This window comes from Suillus subaureus (assembly GCF_016647635.1).
Source record: "Suillus subaureus strain MN1 chromosome Unknown BJ212scaffold_179, whole genome shotgun sequence".
NCBI lineage: Eukaryota > Fungi > Basidiomycota > Agaricomycetes > Boletales > Suillaceae > Suillus > Suillus subaureus.
In genome coordinates this window covers 1-17,460 of record NW_024538735.1, presented here as the reverse complement: position 1 = coordinate 17,460, position 17,460 = coordinate 1, and the positions used below count along the sequence as shown (strand labels likewise).

At 48.1% G+C, this 17,460-nt stretch overlaps 4 protein-coding genes across 4 annotated transcripts; all 4 read right to left on the bottom strand.

Annotated features, from left to right (window-relative positions):
- Window positions 1–1,305, bottom strand: BJ212DRAFT_1403897 (uncharacterized protein). The gene is made up of 5 exons (XM_041337381.1): window positions 1,137–1,305; window positions 972–1,085; window positions 829–921; window positions 290–775; window positions 1–236 (listed from the first exon to the last, which is right to left on the bottom strand). The coding sequence occupies exons 3-4, from the start codon at window positions 855–857 to the stop codon at window positions 427–429; spliced, it is 378 nt and encodes a 125-aa protein (XP_041185590.1). The 5' UTR covers window positions 858–921; window positions 972–1,085; window positions 1,137–1,305; the 3' UTR covers window positions 1–236; window positions 290–426.
- A 6,808-nt stretch (window positions 1,306–8,113) lies between these two features.
- On the bottom strand, window positions 8,114–8,771 carry BJ212DRAFT_1403864 (uncharacterized protein). The gene is given in 4 exon segments (XM_041337380.1): window positions 8,114–8,237; window positions 8,252–8,548; window positions 8,604–8,661; window positions 8,718–8,771. 2 exon segments carry the CDS (start codon window positions 8,353–8,355, stop codon window positions 8,135–8,137), a joined length of 207 nt encoding a protein of 68 aa, XP_041185589.1. The 5' UTR covers window positions 8,356–8,548; window positions 8,604–8,661; window positions 8,718–8,771; the 3' UTR covers window positions 8,114–8,134.
- A 5,114-nt stretch (window positions 8,772–13,885) lies between these two features.
- Window positions 13,886–14,459, bottom strand: BJ212DRAFT_1403848 (uncharacterized protein). The gene is made up of 2 exons (XM_041337379.1): window positions 14,425–14,459; window positions 13,886–14,371 (listed from the first exon to the last, which is right to left on the bottom strand). Exons 1-2 carry the CDS (start codon window positions 14,436–14,438, stop codon window positions 14,032–14,034), a joined length of 354 nt encoding a protein of 117 aa, XP_041185588.1. The 5' UTR covers window positions 14,439–14,459; the 3' UTR covers window positions 13,886–14,031.
- A 2,409-nt stretch (window positions 14,460–16,868) lies between these two features.
- BJ212DRAFT_1488653 (uncharacterized protein) lies at window positions 16,869–17,293 on the bottom strand (the record flags this gene model as incomplete). Its single annotated transcript, XM_041341375.1, has 3 exons — window positions 16,869–16,917; window positions 16,967–17,040; window positions 17,093–17,293. 3 exons carry the CDS (start codon window positions 17,291–17,293, stop codon window positions 16,869–16,871), a joined length of 324 nt encoding a protein of 107 aa, XP_041185587.1.
- Window positions 17,294–17,460: the final 167 nt, after the last annotated feature.

The window sequence follows — 17,460 nt, the reverse complement described above, 5'->3', positions numbered from 1 at the left end:
GAATGGAAACATAAATGAAATTAACTGGTATTGATATAGTACCAAAGCTACATGACACTACACTCGATGAAGATATTTGTCTATGTTCTGCGATGTGTCTCGTTGGACCCAGGACTGTCATCGGTGCCCGGAGGCGCGCAGCAGAGAAACAACACCACACGAGCCCACGGCTTAGGGTTCTTGATACGCTTGGCCATTTCACTAGCAGTTTCAGGCCGGCGAGCAACATATATTACCTGCGGAGGAATCATCGGACTCAGCAATTAGAATATACGCAAGACAAACGCACCTCCCTGTCCCGCATTGCGGCAACATCGACGACATTAGAACTGCAATGAGAGGAGGTAATTGGCCCTGAGTGATGTTGGAGTTCGATTGCTTCATCAGCGTTGGGTGGAGAGTGGAAGAGTGAGGACAGGCGACCCATTAGTGCACCAGGACGTGAGACTGAGGGCGTTTGGGATTGCTGAGGTTCGGGTGCTTCGTCGGTGTAGAGTCGAGGGCGGGGCAAAAGTGAGGACAGGTGACTGAGGAGCACCTGTGGATGTAAATGCGAAAGCATTGGGGGTTGCGGAAGTTCGGATGTTTCATTAGTGTTACGTGGAGAGCGAAGGAGTGAGGACAGGTGATTGAGGAGCGCATGCAAACGTGACTCTGAAGGCACTGGAGGTTGCTGAGTTTCGGTCGCTTCATTGGGTCGAGAGCGACGAAGAAGCGAGTAAAGGCGGCCAAGGAGTGCAGAAAGATTAGGATGGGCATCAGGTGTTGCAGAGGACTGAGAGCAGTGATCAGGACAAAAACTAATAAGTAAAAATGTTGATGACGTACATGTGCATTAACATCGGGTTGCGTGTCATCGAAAAAACCTGGTGGAAGTTCCTCTCTGTCCCCGAAGTGGTCGAAACCTCGCGTAGCGCCAGCCTGAAATGTCGACGTTATTACCACACGAGGTTGACAAGGGTATCGCGTACCTCTAGAAACGACCTATCTTCGATGCCCTGCGACGACTCGGATGGGGAAATGTGCTCTTTGCTTGAGGAGCCAGATGATGTATACAGTTTCTGTTTGGGTTCAACTTTTGATGCCTAAATGATATCAGGATTAATATTGTTGATGAGACGGTGAGTGACACTCACGCTATCAGGTATGGACAGGAGGTCTTCTAGGCCAGCTGTTTTCAGGATGGCTTGAACGTCCCAGACATATGCGTTTTTATCAACACAACCCGTGGATAGCAGCTTTCCATCGGCGGAAAAGGCCGAACACTCGACGTAGTCTTCGTGTTGGATAGGTGAACCGACTTGGAGGTTGGTGTCAAGATTCCAGAGCCGCACTGTTTTATCCCCATATGATGTACTTGCAAGGAGGCGGTCGTTCTGAGATAAAGTGATGGAGAAGACACCCCATGTGTGAAGAACGGCGATCTGCTGCCATGTGGCAGTGTTGAATATCCTAATCGAGTCATTTTCCATCCCGGAGATGAGTTTCTTTTCGTCTGATGTCCAGGCAAGGCTCGTAACTGATCCAACTGAATGATCGAGTTTGACTGTGTTGAGCAGCTTGCCTGTCTCTGCATCCCAGATTTTGATTCCATGGTCCGCCTTTCTCCGAGTTGGCAAGTTGTCTTTGACTGCACTTGAGAGCAGCTGAAGGTCCGAGTACCGAACTGAATGTTTAATCGCGTCCCAGATCTTGATTTGAAGGGCGTACCCCCCTGTCGCAATCATTGTTGCCTCGGGTGAGTAACTCACCGCATACACCGACGAGTGTCCCGTCTTGATTGCATTCAAACCTTTGACAGGTTCTCCGCTCTTGACATCCCATACCCCTACCGTCCCATCGAATGATCCGCTCACCACTCGCTCACCGTTTGGACTCCAGCACATTGAGATCATCAATCCAGTGTGCTCTTTGCAGTTGTCGATGACCTTTGCCGTCTCAATGTCCCACAACCTCACTGTCCCGTCCGTGCTTCCGCTGGCAAGAGTCTTGCCATTCGGAGACAATGCCATAGTTTCTACCCCTGCCTCATCCCCTTCATCTCGCCACTCGTCACCTATCTGTACACCGCTCTCTATGTCCCATAGTCGAAGTGAGCCGTCCCATGAAGATGTGATAATGCGTTGCCTATCGGGCAGGTGCGCAACGTTAGATAATGGATCGGTATGACCTCGCATCGTCTTGCGGGGAGTTACTGCTGACGTCTCAGCGGTAGGAGAACACATGGTGGTCTCAACCAAGGAAGTTGTTGGCTATATGTATATGTGCGGGAGCAGCTTGTTGGGGCGTTAGAGCGTGTTGTCCTTGCCTTGTAGTCACCAGGTTCGCTGGTAAGTTAACAAGCCTGTATGATTTCAATTGAATGCGCGTCAGTAATTGTGCATGATGCATCACTTACGAGAACGACAGACACAGGAAAACTTCAGGACAATGTATGCAGGACGATTACGTTGCTGGTCCTTGACAACTTGCAGGAGGTCTCCACTAAGATCCTTGACACCACTCAGTAAGTATTCCTCTCTTCAATGTTTTACCCTGGGTGTGACTCACAGCGAGCACCACTTCGAATAAATAGATACAGATTCACTCCACACAAGAACGAGGGGGACGGGCTGGTGGTGGACGTTTGTTTTAGAGTCGAGAGAGTTGCACAAGTGCTCGATTTAAGGCGTCTGATAAGGTGCGTATCCTGTGCTTATCCCTCATGTTCTCACCCATGTCACGCCCAATTCTCCACAGCTCACAGACGAAGCGCCCTAGACCATGCTGTTCCACATACGTTTTCCTATATCTATTTGGCACTTGAGCGCTTGATCCGGTCCAATTTTTCTCCGCTCTCCTCATATGTGCTCCCTTCCAGCCTATTGATGTCAGGACCCTACTCGAAGGACATACGCTTCTTTGTATAAGACATCGATTGGTGGTGCAATAGTGAGCAGCCGCATTTAAGCTATACTTACTGCGTGAAGTTTGTCCAAGTGTACACGAATCACGTGCTGTCGTTCTCTTGCAGAGGCTGTTGCCAGTAAGTTAACAAGCCTATATCTTGTCACGTCACAAGACGTGCATGAAGCATTATTAGATCCCAACATCATCAGGACAAATGCTTATTCCTAATGTCGCAAGAGATCGTTACAACGATCCAGGACCCTGGTCTGATCTTACCTTTTGTTTCTCACCTTGGCCTTTCTGTGATGTTTACACCATATGACTCATGAAACGGACAAGCTCTACTGAAGAATGAAACCCATGCTCCTCAACACTTAACTTTCCCCCCTTGTTTTTCACCCAGAGTGTGTGCATCCGGTCCAAATCGAATTCATTTTCACCTTAACCGTACATGAATAAAGTTAATTTGCCGGGACGTTCCTCCAGACCTGCTCCCCCCCTCTGTTGAATGTCGTACTTTCACGCGATGGACAGCAACAGATGGCTCTTTGGATGCTGCATGGCTCAGGGCGGCCGAGATTCTTCATGTGTTGCGGCCTATTATACCGAGGCACTGCCATCGGTGTGCAATCACCCAGTCCAATGGCACATAGCTGGCAGCGAAGGGGTGAGGTTTGCCCGAGGGCACAAATCTACTGACTCTCACGTTCAATCTTCGTGGGTAGGTAGTTTGTAATAAAGGAACACACCAAGAACGCATGATCAATGCTGCTGACAATACATGATCATTGAACAATCCATGATGAGTGATGTGTTTCAAGAAAGCGATAAGTACACCTTGTATTTTGGAAGCGGTGATAGTGCATCATCGTGACGAGAGCACGAGAGACGTGTATGTGTGTCATCACCGTCAAGACACCACAGAGATGGCAAGCCGATAAGTTCCATTTTATTGCGGCAGCCAAACTGAAGCACACTCCAAGAGTAGCCATTCTGTCGAAATAAATTCGACTATCCAGATCAGCCACTGCGATAACTGTCAGTTTCAGACATGTCAAAAATTGTCCTATTCAAGACCCAGCTGAATACAATACGGAAACGAAACAAACTGGGTTATGAGGCTGAAAGTGAATGGTGAGGTGGTTGGATGGGTGACCTTGCTAGATCGAGTGTATATGGACAAGTGTGAAAGCGTCATGAACTTGGGCAACACAAAATTGTAGAGAGGAGCAGAGATTATTCATTGAGGTATGAATGTGATGACGGTCAGAACACGGCAGTAAATAATGCTACAAGCGCATACTGCATTCATGTAGAATTTGTCTCGTCCGTGATGGCTTCGGGCTGGAACGGAGTAGTAAGTGATGATATTGTATGCTCAATGCCCTTCAAAGCCCCGTAGAGTAAGGTGAAGTTGTGGACATCCCAAAAAAGACTGGACTGGAAACCCGCGAACCCCATGTTGAAAAGAAATTAAATGTGCAGGAAGGTTAGCACCTTGTGGGTTGTTCGTTCGTGGGCGAGTGAATCGTCTCGCGTTCTTCAGACAAGTATCCGCGCATAACTGAGTCTAGTGCTCGAGAACCTGGAGAATAAGTTAGGCACGTATATGAAGTGAAACGTACTTGATGTACATGTAAGTTCACCAAGCTCCTCTAGGCTAGATAGTCCTCACCAACTGATGTGTAAATCGACCTATCACTTCACAGAGGAATTGGAACATCGCGAGGCGTCAATGATTGTCATTAATGATAGCAGAAACACTGAGAGATAACAAAGGAAGATGTCAGGATGAATGTAATTCTGCGTGTTCTAATACCATCAGTGACCATTGTCGGTGGACGGAGACACACAGCATATAAACAGTACAACACGAGCCCACCATTTGGGGTTCCTTATGCGTTTCGCCTTGTCGCTAGCTCGTTCCTGCCGCCGAGCAGTATACAGTGCCTGTAAAGAAAGTCTGAGACACCAGTCATTGAGAACATAACCCCAAAAAGACGTGCCTTCTTGTCATCTAGTGCAGGAACTTCAACAATAGGAGGACTGCGACGAGAGGAAGTACTAGGTCCTTGGCGTTGCTGCAGTTCAATTGGTCCATTGGCGTTGAACTGAGGACGGAAAAGTTGGGGTAGGCGAGCGAGGAGCATATTTAGACGTGATCCCCAGGAGGGTGAAAAAGGACGGCGACGGTGATGTACAGAGGGAGCATCATGGTCTTTCACGTTATCGAAAAAGCCTGCTGGCACTCGACGGGGGGTTGGATGGATGGGTGGTCGTCGCGTAGCATTAGCCTGGAATGTCGATGTCACAATTAGTGTCAAGGTTAGAAAATGGCGCAACATACACCTGTCAATAACTTGTGCGAGTGGATCTTTAGTGTGTTTCATTCTTGAAAAACCAAAAGATAATCCATACCTTCTTATTGAGTTCAGATTTTTGAGCCTGACAGTGATTGGGGATGAGATAGTGAGTGGGAGTGAAGTTGGTACTCACATCAGGTATGGTCAGGAGGTCTTCTAGGCTAGCTGCCTTGAGGATAACGTGAATGTCCCAGACGTACGCGTTTCTATCCTTACAACCTGTGACTAGCAGCCTTCCATCCAGGGAAAAGGCCGCACACTCGACGTGGTTTTCGTGTTGGAGAGGTGGTCCGACTTGAAGGTTTGTGTCCAAATTCCAGAGACGTGCTGTACAATCCCATGATGTACTCGCAAGGAGACGGTCGTTTGGAAATAAAGTGATGGAGTAGACAGCATTTTGATGACTGTCAAGAAAGGCAATCTGGTGCCATGTGGCAGTGTCGAATATCCTAATTGAGCCATTACTCGACCCGGAGATAAGCTTCTTTTCGTCCGATGTCCAGGTTAAGCTCCAAACTGATCGATCCAGTGTAACCGTATTGAGCAGCTTCAACTTGCCCGTCTTTGCATCCCAGATTTTGATTCCATTTTCGTTGTGTCCTCCTGTTGCAATCATTGTTGCCTTGGGTGAGTAACTCACCGCGTACACAATCTCGTGTCCTGTCTCTATTGGATTCAGACCCTGAACGGGTTCTCCACTCTCCACATCCCAAACTCTTGCTGTCCCATCTTCGGATCCACTCACTACTCGCTCACCATCTGGACTCCAGCACACAGACTCCACAGTTCGAGTGTGCTCTTTCCATTTGGCAATGACCTTCCCCGTCTCAACGTCCCACAACCTCATTGTCCCGTCATTGCTTCCGCTGGCAACAAACCTACCATTTGGAGACAATGCCATGGTCACTACTCCTGCATCATCCCCTTCATCTCGCCACTCGCCACCTATCTGTGCACCACTCTCTAGGTTCCATAGTCGAAGTGAGCCGTCCAAGGAACATGTGATAATGCGCTGCCCTCCCGGCAGGTGCGCAACGCCGAATACGTACTTAGTATGACCTTGCATCGTCTTGCGGGGAGTTACTGCTGACATCTCTTCCATCTTGGCAGGCGGAGAAGATGTGGTGGGCGCTTGGGGGTCTCAACGATCGAGGGAATCGTGGACTATATGCGCGAGAGCAGCCTGTTGTATCTTTGGATTAGAGTTGGTTGTCTTGCAGGGGTATAGATCGTAGGTGAATTCACTGGCCTATCTGCTTTCACCTGAGTTCATGTCAATGGAAAGCCTGGATGGATTGCTCACGAGAGGTCCTATCTAGCGTAATTCAATCCTGACTCACAAGACAGCTTCGGGACGACGCATCCAGGAGATATCCCTCAATACTAGTCGGTGAGTGGTCCTATCTCTTCCTCACTTCAGCCTTTTCCTACTCGAAATAACCAGAGTATCACTCACGGCAAAGCCCCACTTAGAACAATCTGAACCAGATTTACTCCACGCAAGATTGAGAGGCGTGTGTTGATAGCTGCGACAGTGGATGTTTGCTTTGGGGTTGAGAGGGTTGCGAAAGTGTTGGTGTAAGTTGCCTATTAAGCTGCACATTCGCTGTCCTCGTGTTCTCCACAGCTTCACATTGCTGTGCAGGCGAAGCGCCACGTGCGTCTCCCTATCTCTATTCGGCCCTTCAAATAGTCCGCTTTCCACATGCTTTCTACCAGCTTGTCTATCGCACCCCTACTCGGAAGACGGTGTTGTACGCTTATCTGTATCACACAGAGGACTTCGATCGGTGGCGCAATAGTGAGCAGCCACATTTTATGCAGTTATGCACTACACTATCTTGCTCAAAGTTCAAGCATACGCGAGTTACGGATTGTCGTTCTTTGTAGAGTCCGTTGCCGATAAGTTGACAAACATATCCATTGTCCCATCAACTCTTAAGGTAGACTTTGCGCTCTTTCAGCAAACGTCACGTGATGTGACCAAGGTGTGACATATACGTTGGCCGGACATCAAGACCGAAAAGTTCGGAATGGTTGTGTCTACTATAGGGCACTAGAAAAGAAGGCATTGGTTTTCAGTGACTCGGAATATTTGAGTATGTCCAATATTCACCTTGTTCTCCTTGTCTGCTTGTGTTGAAATCTTCCTCTTCTTTGCGTGCTGCCCAAGGTTTTCGAGGGCCGAGCGTACTTTTGATGAGCGCTTGGGCATGCTGCGTAAGTAGTGAAGCGAAAGTGACACGCCGAATGTTACGGCATGTGCGGCGGCAAATTTGGACTTTCTACCTTATGCATATTATGTCCATAGACTTGTATGAAGCATTTTCGATCTTGACGATGTCAGGACGATGTATGCAGGAATCGCTTTACAAACTTCTCTATGATGATTCAAGAGTGATCTAGCTCTACTTTTTTTTCGCCTCAACTTTTGGGGGATTTGTACCGTATCACGGCACAGACATGCTCTACTGAAGAGGTGTCAAGCTTAGACGTCGTTGGGTTTGTCCTTCAGGATTGAGTCAGTTTCATCGCTCTATCATGCAACGAGGAATATCACAGTCTTCAGGTAAGCAATATATGCTGACAGCGTGTCTTATCTCTACTTGCCCCATGCTCAACCCATACTGTCAACACCAGATGGCTCTTTCTTTTTCTTACCCCGAAAGAGGGTTGGCCATGCCGGAAAGGCGAACCTAGGAAGATAAGTTTTCATATGAATCATCATCAATGCATCATCGCTGAGCATTTCTAAGAAAATACAACTTCTGGCGAACTATAGTGGATGGGCAACGCCCAGTCAATTTGAAACGAGATATGCATGAATCGACTGAATTTAGGTACTATTAGTCACCACCAGTTCGTGCATGTTGAAAACATTGTCAGAACCTATAGCTACTCCCGTGCACTTGAATGAATGCTACGACGAAAAATATTGCCCAGACCCATATATCCTTCACAAGGGTCCACTGCACAATACCACATGACTTAAATCAATGCCAAGACAAAAGTATGACTGAATAAAAACGAATTCTCCTGCTGCTCCCTGCAGGGCACTAGACAACCATTGGTTCCATCGAGTATATCCCGTGCTATACATCATGGCCAGTCGATATATACACGCGTTCCTGGAAAGCGATTGAGGTCATACCAGTTGCTGCGTCGGAATTGGCCACAAGCTTAGCGTGATATTCTCGAACCCCAAGGATCAGGCGTGGTCCTAGCACAAACATTTGCACGACCGTTGAAATCTGAATCAAGCCATAATAAATCTGAGTTTCCAGGGAATTTTGGTGCTATAGAAATGATGAATCGTGGTTGCATGCAGTAGTCAGTGAAATATTAACATACCGCCAAGAGTGTTGGGTCCAAGTTAAGAATGAGGTGGAAGCAAGAAACAGCAACGAAGCTGGCATGTCCGATCCATTAGTGGAAATGGGAATCGTATTCACAACATAAGCTCACCTCACAAAGTAAAGCACGTGAGTTTGAATCAACACCGTGAAACAGTCCCCGATAATCCCTCCTGACGAATCTCGTCGCAGTTCACGGAAGTGTTTGACAGCAATCCAGATTGCGAGAAATAGTGCGAGGACCTCCCACGCGGTGCCGAGTATCCAACTGATGGGACCCAGAAGTGAGATATTTCCCACTGGCAGGTAGCTAATCGAGCACTGATAGGTGCCGGAAAGAATGAGTTCCTCTGGTATTCATCAGTGTCATCCATATCTTTTGTCATCCACAATTAAGCGTACCTCCTGAAGTATGCATTGTTGCCATTACGGCAACCACTACATTGAAGATTTTCTCAGCCAGGAAGGTGACGATGAGAAATATCAGGATCTTTCTGGATCCGCGATACATGGCATGTAACCGAGTGATGATGATGACTTGCGCAATGTTTCAGTCAGGTCAAGTTTACTGCAAGTGCCAAGCGCACCCCACAACATTGCAAGTACCAAAACAGTCGTCCAGTTCCATACAACGAACAGTATCCAGCCTAAGGAATCCAGTCATTGATCAGACTTGGGTAGCACACACTCCAAACCGACTCACATCTGTGGCAGTCATTGGTGAACCAAGAAGTTAGTAAAGAACCACACCCACTCCTACAGGGCACTACGATCAATTGGAGGGGAATAGCAAGCATCTGTACAGAAGACTGACTGTATCTGTCAGCAAGATGGTCGGAATACTGCCTGTACTATGCCGTTGGTCAGAAGAAGCGAGTGTGCTGAGGAGACATACTCAGCATGTCCAGGCTGATTATGGGAGATAAACGTTTAAACGATTAGCACAACACTGATTGTTTAGCCGAACATACGCAGTAAATAGGATCCCAAGATAGCGCGCCTAGGATACTTTCAAGTCAGCATAACATGACAACTGTGACAGGCAAGCTACACACACTGAGATACAGAATTGTCATTATAGACCAGCGTTGCCCCTGGAATCAAATGTACTTTCATATGTGTTCCTCTGATATGAGACTCTACTCACCCAGATCAGTTCGACCTATAAAATCATTCTTAGTGAAATGACTACTCCGACCATCGCATCAACGTACCTCCTGTCCGAATGTAAGTGCTGAAGATATTTGTAAGATATCAGCAGTTCTTCAATATTATCATGCTCACCCCAATCATACGCAACTCCAACAAGGGCGGCAACTGCGGAACCACAGTCAAGGTTGAGTCGAGACGTCAGCTTCAACATCTGGCTGCTATCCACGAACCAAAAAAATAGCTGCGGAAGTGATATGCATTGATGACTGGCCACGCAGTGGGATTATTTGAGATTATGGTCATACTGGTAGAGAATGGGGGTACGGGTGAGAGGCGAACTTGGTGGACGTATGGCGATGACGTTCGTGCTAGATATATCACAATCGTGTGGCCATCACCAAAATGATCCTAGCGCATCTTCTTACGGTTATCGGACTTTCGTATCATATAGTAAGGACGCCAAAAATTGTGAGTGCAGAATCTTCAATTTGGAATGTGGTGTTAGTGTGGTGGTGACAGGCATCGGTTTGCACAGCCAGAGACATCCTACTTGAGAATTCGTGATTGATATCTGGTGAAGATACAGCGCCATCCCTAGATTAAAATAGCGCTGAGAGAGGACATGAAAAAGAAGACTTGGGCGCGCTGTTGTGACCACATGAAGCCTGACTTGTTGGTCTTCAAACTGATGTTGTAAAATCTGATCGACGAGCCTCAGCAGCGTCTATATCCCAGGGTGTGATAACTCACCCCAGCAACATAGCTGCCAAGGCACAGCCCTCGATACTCAATCAACTAAAAACCAATGGAAAACTTGGTCTTACAGCGGCCTAGGTGTGATCTGAGCTCAAAGAAGCTTGGCATCTCCATAGAGATGCTCAGTTCTACAATGCCCCTGTCGTTTGCTGTTCAAACACAAGTCCGGTCGGCAGCACTCTCCAGCCGCTTAACCGGAACACTGCGTTATCAACCCTAATCGAGTCAACGACCAAACGTTCAACGTCGAACTACCCTCAACATGTCTTGCGCACAGCGACATAAACATGATTATAGGGACATCCTTACTTTACATTCCATCTTAGCCAGTACACTGGCTGTATGCAAGCATTCACAATACAGGTCCTCTCCTCAGATCGTCACCATACGCTACGCCCATAAATGACTGTCGTTGGTGGACGGAGATGCACAGCAGAGAAACAGCACAACACGAGCCCACCATGCGGGGTTCTTGATGCGTTTCGCCCTGTCGCTAGCTCGTTCCGGCCGCCGGGCAGTATACAGTGCCTGTGGAGAAAACTTGAGACACCAGCCATTGAGAACGTATCCCCCCCAAAAAACATACCTTCTTGTCATCTAGTGCAGGAACTTCGACAACGGGAGGACTGCGACAAGAGGAAGTATTGGACCCTGGGCGTTGCCGAAGTTCAATTGGTTCATCGATGTTGGGTCGGGAACGGCGGAAGAGTGAGGGAAGGCGAGCGAGAAGCACACGTCGACGCGATCCCCAGGAGGGTGTAAACGCACTGTGGCGGCGATGTAGATCGGGATCGGGCTGAAGACGTTGGGTAGTAGAGTATCAATAAAATATAAATAAGAACAAGAGCTGCAGGAAAATTGAGATGGACGCACAGGACCACAGTCTTGCACGTCATCAAAAAAGCCTAGTAGGCGACGAGGGGCTGGACGTTGTTGTGTTGCATTAGCCTAGAATGTGAATGTAAGTGTGTTTCATTCTTGAAAAGCCATGAGATGATACATACCTTCTTTTTAAGTTCAGATTTTTGTACCTAACAGTCATTGGGAATGATATTGCGAGCGGGAGTCGAGTTGACACTCACATCAGGTATGGATAGGAGGTTGTTTTTAAGATGACTTGAATGTCCCACACGTACGCGTTTTGATCATCACAAGCTGTGGATAGCAGCTTTCCATCAGTGGAAAAGGCCGCACACTCGACATGGTTTTCGTGTCGGAGAGGTGGTCCGACTTGAAGGTTTGTATCCAAATTCCAGAGACGTGCTGTACAATCCCATGATGTACTCGCAAGGAGACGGTCGTTTGGAAATAAAGTGATGGAGAAGACAGCATTTTGATGACCGTCAAGAAAGGCAATCTGGTGCCATGTGGCAGTGTCGAATATCCTAATCGAGCCATTTCTCAACCCGGCGATAAGCTTCTTTTCATCTGATGTCCAGGTTAAGCTCCAAACTGGCAGTTTGAACTTATCTCTGATTGTTGAGAGTAGCCCGCCCGTCTCTGCATCCCAGATTTTGATTCCATCTTCGTTATATCCTCCTGTCGCAATCTTTGTTGTCTTTGGCGAGTAATTCACCACGTACACTTGCTAGTGCCCTGTCTTGATTGGATTCAAACCCTGAACGGGTTCTCCGCTCTCAATATGCCACACTCTTGCCGTCCCGTCCCAGGATCCAGTCACCACTCGCCCACCATTTGGACTCCAGCATACTGACTTCACAAACTCGGAGTGCGCTTTCCATTTGACGACAACCTTCCCCGTCTCAACATCCCACAACCTCACCGTCCCATCCTGGCTTCCGCTGGCAATAGTCTTGCCATTCGGAGACAATGCCATGGTCCTTGCTCCTGCCTCATCCCCTTCATCTCGCCACTCGTCACCTATCCCCGTACCACTCTCTAGGTCCCATATTCGAAGTGAGCTGTCGAAAGAACATGTGATGATGCGCTGCCCATCAGGCAGGTGCGCAACGCCTTCCACTCGCCCGGTATGGCCTCGCATTGTCCTGTGGGGTATTACTGCTGGTGTCTTTTTCATTTAACAGCAGGAGAAGATATGTTGGACGTTCGGGGACTTTGATCAAGGAAATTGATCCTGACGGCTTCGGGACGTGTGTATGTTCGCTGTTGGATCTGTACGAGGATACAAGATACTAGTCAGCGAGTAGGCTTTAAACTCGTCCTTTCTTGGGAAAGAGTGCCACTTACAGTTCAGACAACTTCGACAAGCACTACTGATGATCGAGTGGAGATTGATGATCGATATAACTAATGTTTCGTTTAGAAATCAAGGAGTTATCCAAGTGATCGTTCAAGTTGTCTATCTAGGTGCGTGTTCCATCCGTTATCTTTGTCTCTTATAGGTTCACGGCACTTGCTGTGTAGATGAAACGCCCAGGTACGACACTGTTGCAATGTACATCATTCCCATGCCAACATTTGACAGATTGCCATACTTTATTCTGCAGCCCCTCTAATTTGAACTGGATTCAAGGACGGCGAGGTACACTACCCTGTCATGCGCCCCTGATTGGCCAGCAGCCACCTCTTCACTCCGAAGCTGACGAGCTCTCCAAAAGTGCTACTAGAACAGGTTGCCGACCAACTCCCCTTCGCCCCCGAGGTGAACGAAACACATTATTTGCGTGAGGTAATGTGGAATCCCCCAAGGGGAATCTTGAATACACGGTAGGAAGACGGTTGGCCCAATGCTTTATATCCTGAGCAGAGTAGTGTGTAGCACTCGGGAATTCTGATCAATTTACCAGAAAAGCTTGGTCAACGAAGGTCCATGCATAAATTAACGTTTTTCTCACCTTGACTTCTTTAGTAGGAAGCACTCACTGTGAGTATCGCTCACGGCTTGGACAAACTCTACCAGAGAATGAGAGGGGCCGTTGAATACCTGAGGCAGTTCATGTGGCAAGGCCTCCAGGGTTGTCGCAGTCGATCACGCAACGAAGAGTATCAGAGTCTTCGGGCAAGAAAAAGATGCCGGGCCAGACTTGTTGTTCTGCGCTAGTAGTACTTTTGCTGTTGTGAGCATTAATTAGTGTGTCCATGACAGATGGCACCCCTCGACAGATGGCTTGGAATGGAATCATGAAAGAACATTAGACTGGTATTGATATAGCAGCAAAAGTTACACTCGATAAAAATATTTGTCTATGTTCTGCAATGTGTCTCCTCGGTGCCAGGACCGACATCGGTACCAGGAGACACGCAGCAGAGAAACAATACCACGCGAACCCACGGTTTAGGGTTCTTGATGCGCTTGGCCATTTCACTAGCAGTTTCCGGCGGGCGAGTAACAAATATTACCTGCACAGAAATCGTCGGACCCAACAATTAGAACACACAAGAAAGACGCACCTCCCTGTCCCGCATCGTGGCAATATCGACGACATGGGAACTGTAATGAGAGGAGGTAACTGGCCCTGCGCAATGCTGGAATTCGATTGCTTCACCAGCGTTGGGTCGAGAGTGGAAAAGTGAGGACAGGCGACCGATCAGTGCACCTAGACGTGAGACTGGGGGAGTGTGGGGTCGCTGAGGTTCGGGTGCTTCGTCGGTGTAGAGTCGAGGGCGGGGCAAAAGTGAGGACAAGTGACTGAGGAGCACCTGTGGATGTAAACGCGAAAGTATTGGGAGTTGCGGAAGTTCGGATGTTTCATCAGCGTTACGTGGAGAGCGAGGGAGTGAGGACAGGTGATTGAGGAGCGCATGCAAACGTGACTCTGAAGGCACTGGAGGTTGCTGAGTTTCGGTCGCTTCATTGGGTCGAGAGCGGCGAAGAAGCGAGGAAAGGCGACCAAGGAGTGCAGAAAAATTAGGATGGGCATCAGGTGTTGCAGAGAACTGAGACTAGTAGTCAGGACAAGAACTAATTAGCAGAAATGTTGATGACGCACATGTGCATGAACATCGGGTTGCGTGTTGTCAAAAAAACCTGGTGGGAGTTCCTCTCTGCCCCCGAGGTGGCCGAAACCTCGGGTAGCGTCAGCCTGGAATGTCAACGTTATTACCACGACTGACGAGGTTGACAAGTGCACCGCGTACCTCCAGAAACGACCTGTCTTCTATGCCCTGCGACGACTCGGATGGGGAAATGCTTGAAGAGCCAGATGATGTATTCAGCTTCTGTTTGGGTTCAACTTTTGGTGGCTAAATGATATCAAAATTGTCAGTGGGACGGTAAGTGACATGTCGACACTCACGCTATCAGGTATGGACAGGAGGTCTTCTAGGCCAGTTGCTTTAAGGATGGCTTGAATGTCCCACACATACACGTTTTCATTAGCACAACCCGTGGATAACAGCTTTCCATCAGCAGAAAAGGCTGCACATTTGACGTCACTTCTGTGTTGGAGGGGATAGACTAGGTGGTTTGTGTCGAGATTCCAGAGACGTGCTGTGCCATCCGATGATGTACTCACAAAGAGTCGGCCATTGCGAGATACAATGATGGCATTGACAAGCTGCCTGTGACGCGTGTAGTAACCATCTGAATTAATGGGCTGCCATGTGGCAGTGTCAAATATCTGAATTGAGCCATTCCCAAACCCAGAGATAAGTTTCTTTTCATCTGATGTCCAGGCCAAGCTCCAAACTGTGTGTTGTCGGGTATCAACTGTGTAGAGCAGCTTGCCAGTCTTTGCATCCCAGATTCTGATTCCACCGTACGGGCCCGCGTCTCCTCCCGTCGCGATGTTCGTTCCTTTAGGCGAGTAGTTCACCACGAGCACCGACCCGTGCCCCGTTTCTATTGGATTCAGACCCGGAACGGGTTTGCCGCCGCCGCTCTTGACATCCCATACTCTGGCTGTCCCGTCCCAGCCTCCGCTCACAACTCGCTCACCATCTGGACTCCAGCACACTGATCTCACAGTTTGACTGTGCCCCTTCCATTTAGCAATGACCTTCCCCTTCTCAATGTCCCACAAACTTACTGTCCCGTCCCTGCTTCCGCTTGCAACGGTCATGCCGTTTGGAGACAATGCTATGCTCAGTATTCCGGCTCCCCCATCTCGCCAAACTTCACCTATCGGTGCACCATTCTCCAAGTTCCATAATCGAAGTGAGCCATCCGTCGAACATGTGATAATGCGCTGCCCGCAGGATAGGTGGACAACACCTCTTACTTGGTCGGTATGGCCACATATCACCTTGCTGGGCCTTATTTCTTCAGAAGACATGGTGGACGTTCGGGAATCTCAATCAAGGAAATTGCAGACTATGTGTGCGAGAGCAGTTCGGCTGGGTCTTCTTTTAATCAGAGCAAGTTTCAGGGGCATGGGTTGCTGGTGAGTTTGACTGCCCTATCTGCTTTGTGATCTCAACTCTTATCGACAGACGAGCATGAGGCATCACTCACGATATAACTTGTTTCAAGCAAATCGATCTTGCCAACGGCCTCGGGATAGGCGTGCGTTCGCTGTTGGATCTGTACGAGGATACAAGATACCAGTCAGCGAGCAGGCTTATGACATTTATTACCTTGACCTTTCCTGGGAAAGATTGTCACTCACAGATGAGCACCACTGATGATCGGGAGGTACAGATTGATAGCTGAGACAGGGAAAGTTTAGAAATCAAGAAGTTGTCCAAGTGATCGTTCAAGTTGTCTATTAAGGTGTGTGTTCCATCCATTGTCTTCGTCTCTACAGGTTCACGGCACTTGCTGTGCAGATAAAGCCTGGGCACGACACTGTCATATGCATTTTCCACCACAATTTCCCATGCCAACATTTGACAGATTGCCGTACTTTATTCCCGTATTCTGCAGCCCGTCTAATTTGGAGGATGGTAAGGCATGCTACCTTGTCTTGTGTTCCTGATTGGTGGTTAGTAGTCATCTTTTCATCTCGAAATCAATGAACTCTCCAATAGTACTACTAAGTATGTAGGATAAGTTGTCGGCTGACTCATCTCTGGCCTCGAGGTGAATGACACACTTTATGTGTGCGAGGTGGTGTGGAATCTCCCAAGGATCTTGAACAATAACTCTTAAGAGTGGGGGGTACAATGCTTTACATCTTGAGCATAGAACTCGGGAGTTCTGACCAGTTTATTAGGAAAGCTTGGTCGACGAAAGCAGTAATAAGCATAAATTAAACAGACAACAAACAGCTACATCTAAAATACGGCTTCTTGTTCTTGTTCATCTAGCTACTAGCTGAGATACATAAAAGACAAAAGAGTCGAAGATAGGCGTTCGCTTCGGATAAGTATGATACATGATATGTGTATATACACGGAGCAATTCCGAGCTTCAAACAAAAATGGCGAGGTGTAGCTCGACAGGAGCACAACGCAAACGAAAGCAATATAGAGAATACTGATAACTCTACCGATATCATGACATCTCCTCATCGTCCGTGTCCGATATGATTTCCTTGCTTTTACTGGCGAAAGAGTTAGCAAAAGCTCAAGAGATCTAGATGCCTCACGTACTATTGCTTTTTGCGTGGTCCTCCGACGGCGTCCTGATCGTCATCATCCCTGACGACACGTTTTTTCGGGACACGCTGATTGAAGGAGCTCAGTATTTCATAGTCAAGGTAGATCAGAATACCATACCTTCTTTGCTGGTTTACTGTCGACCTCATCATCGCTGAAGAGCTGCTCGTTGTCGACATCCTGATCAACGGCTTTTTTGAGTTTGCCTCCGCTTCTCTTCTTCTTCTTAGGTTCAGCCCCTTCATCTCCACTATCCCCTTCGACTTTTACCTTCTTAGCAGCCCTCTTTGATTTCCGTTCACGCTCTTCGTCGCTCTCCATCTGAACCTCCCTCGTCCATTCCTGAGCCTGTTCCCTCGCCTTACGACGCTCTTCTGCAAGCTTTTCCGCTTGCCGGCGGTGTTCCTCGATTTTTTCTTGCTGCAAACGTAGTTCAGAGACAGGACGTGAACGAAATCCGAATGCAACGTACCTCAATAGCCTCCAGC

What these genes read in the sequence shown, in the direction of transcription:
- BJ212DRAFT_1403864 (XM_041337380.1), bottom strand. Translation starts at nt 8,355, where the DNA reads ATGATGTATAGCACGGGATATACTCGATGGAACCAATGGTTGTCTAGT.
- BJ212DRAFT_1403897 (XM_041337381.1), bottom strand. Translation starts at nt 857, where the DNA reads ATGACACGCAACCCGATGTTAATGCACAT. An exon ending in AACCCGATGTTAATGCACAT is followed by an intron (nt 776 to 828) that starts GTACGTCATCAA and finishes CACTGCTCTCAG; the next exon opens with TCCTCTGCAACACCTGATGC.